This window comes from Myotis brandtii, unplaced genomic scaffold, assembly GCF_000412655.1.
Source record: "Myotis brandtii unplaced genomic scaffold, ASM41265v1 scaffold480, whole genome shotgun sequence".
Lineage (NCBI taxonomy): Eukaryota > Metazoa > Chordata > Mammalia > Chiroptera > Vespertilionidae > Myotis > Myotis brandtii.
Genome location: NW_005368342.1, coordinates 515549 through 517657, shown reverse-complemented (window position 1 = coordinate 517657; position 2109 = coordinate 515549). Strand labels below are relative to the sequence as shown.

Here is a 2109-nt window from a genome sequence, read left to right as displayed (position 1 = left end):
TCTTTTAGTTGTATTTTTGAAGTGGTTGTTTGCGGCAGCAGTCTGCGGTGTTTACCTATGCCGCCATCTTGGTCCTGTCCCTAGGTTCTGACTCTAGGTTCTTCAGCCAGGTTCTCTCGCTAGGTTCTGTGTCTTGACTAGGTTTTAATTTCCCCATAATTTCAATGAAAAGATTGGATGATGTCTAATATACTGCAGCTACAATATTCTGAATTTAGGGGCATGATCAAAGGGTTAAGAAGAATAGGTAAAGGAATCTCAGTGTCCTTAGAATTTGCTGCTGAAACTGACTTTGTTTTTACAAGACCCCTAAATATTCTGTCTTAGAAACTGTGTATTTGTTTGCCTCACAACTCTTGTTGGAGCTGAGAGATACCAAGCTATAAACTGATACATACAAAAGGAGGATTCCCCCTTGGAAAGATTTAAGCAATGAAAAATTTGATAAAGGATATAAGGAATAGACCTGACATCTGAGAATGTGTATTCTTCCCGCGGTTTTTGTCTCATTTTCCCAAACTGACTCTCTAAAAGGTGTCTTCTAACCTCCTTTTTCCATTTGGATGCTGCCCTGGGAGAGGCATGAAGTTATGAAAGCCTTCAAGCCAATGGTGGCAATGCAAAGGTGGCAAATCAAATAGGTTTGGGCTATGTCCAGAGACATCCAAGAAGCTCTGCAACCAGGATCGAAGAAATACAGGAACATTAAAAAGTCCACCATCAATTATAGGCAGCCAGAGGATGATATAAGGAGTGATAGTCATTAAACTATTTAACACCAATCAATCAAAACAGATGCTTATTATAGAACTGGAGTCTTAGAAGTCCCCTGCAATACTAGGCATTGACATTTTTGTTGAAGGATTCTGAGGTGGTCTGGAGAGTTCTGAGAAATAGAGTAGGGCAGCCCAGGTGATAATGGGGAGCTCAGCATTAAGGGAAGCAACAAATTATCAACTAGTATAAAATTATTTTATTATTTTAACAATCAAGTCATACTAGTGCACAAGAGCTCACTATAAGCTCCAGGTGAAACACAAAAGAGCTTCTCATTGGGATTTGGATCTCTGAAACCATGATTCAGGGATTCTTGAAACTTTGGAGCAGGGGTCCTCAAACTTTTTAAACAGGGGGCCAGTTCACTGTCCCTCAGACCGTTGGAGGGCCAGACTACAGCTTTAAAAAAAACTATGAACAAATCCCTATGCACACTGCACATATCTTATTTTGAAGTAAAAAAACTAAACGGAACAAATACAATATTTGTATTTGCATGTGGCCCGTGGGCCGTAGTTTGAGGACCCCTGCTTTGGAGGAATCAGAAGTCAGTTGCAAGCTGCTTAGTGAACCCTGGTGAAGAGCTGCCATTACCCTTACCTGGCTCAATGTTCATCTCTAGGAGAGCTGGCTGAAGTCATGGACCCACTTCTATTCTTGCTTAAAATGTTTGTAAAGTATATTAACAGTGAATCAGCTAAGAACACATCTACTAATTTCCTTAACCCCATCTGACTTTGCTCATCCCTGGATATAACTCTCTCCCACCTACCTTCATCCCACCTACCTTCCTCATCTCTAGGGTTTTCTTATCTGGACCAAAGCATTGGTTGCAGAGTTGAATGCTATAGAATAATGTATATTGTGAAAAGTGTTAGTTGCAAAATTTAAAGCCAAAATGGAAGGATAGAAGTTGTGACATTGCTCTTACCTGGTCTAGCATTGGTCTCCCCAAGGTGGCGATGCACTTCAGTGGTCCAACCCCAGGATGAGTTCACTGTGGGCATTACTATGACAACAGGGCATTAGGATCAGAGGGCCTTCTTATGGCCAGGAGCTTTAATGTGAAGAGCAACTGCCAAGTATGGGATCCTTCTCTGGACATCAGTGCTGAACTTCCCAGAATTTATGGCCATATCATTTACTACTAGTACTATGAGGTGAATTACCTTAGTTTATTACTGTTGGTTGTAGGAAGAAGGCCCAAAGAGGGAAGCCAACTTATTCAAAGTCCCACAGCAAGTGAGATTAGGAGCAGGATAGAAGTGATTAGTTTTCTCTTTTCCCATGGGATTATTCTAACTCTCCTCTTTTTGTTTCAAAAGTTTTCAC

At 41.0% G+C, this 2109-nt stretch overlaps 1 protein-coding gene across 2 annotated transcripts in view; it reads right to left on the bottom strand.

The window, feature by feature from the left end:
• Positions 1-2109, bottom strand: part of VSIG4 (V-set and immunoglobulin domain containing 4) — a 34679-nt gene that overhangs the window by 7817 nt on the left and 24753 nt on the right. For both annotated transcript variants that reach the window (XM_014547676.1, XM_005876171.2), the window contains exon 5: positions 1709-1786. In XM_014547676.1, the coding sequence (XP_014403162.1) occupies positions 1709-1786 (78 nt within the window). The remainder of the gene's footprint in view (positions 1-1708; positions 1787-2109) is intronic.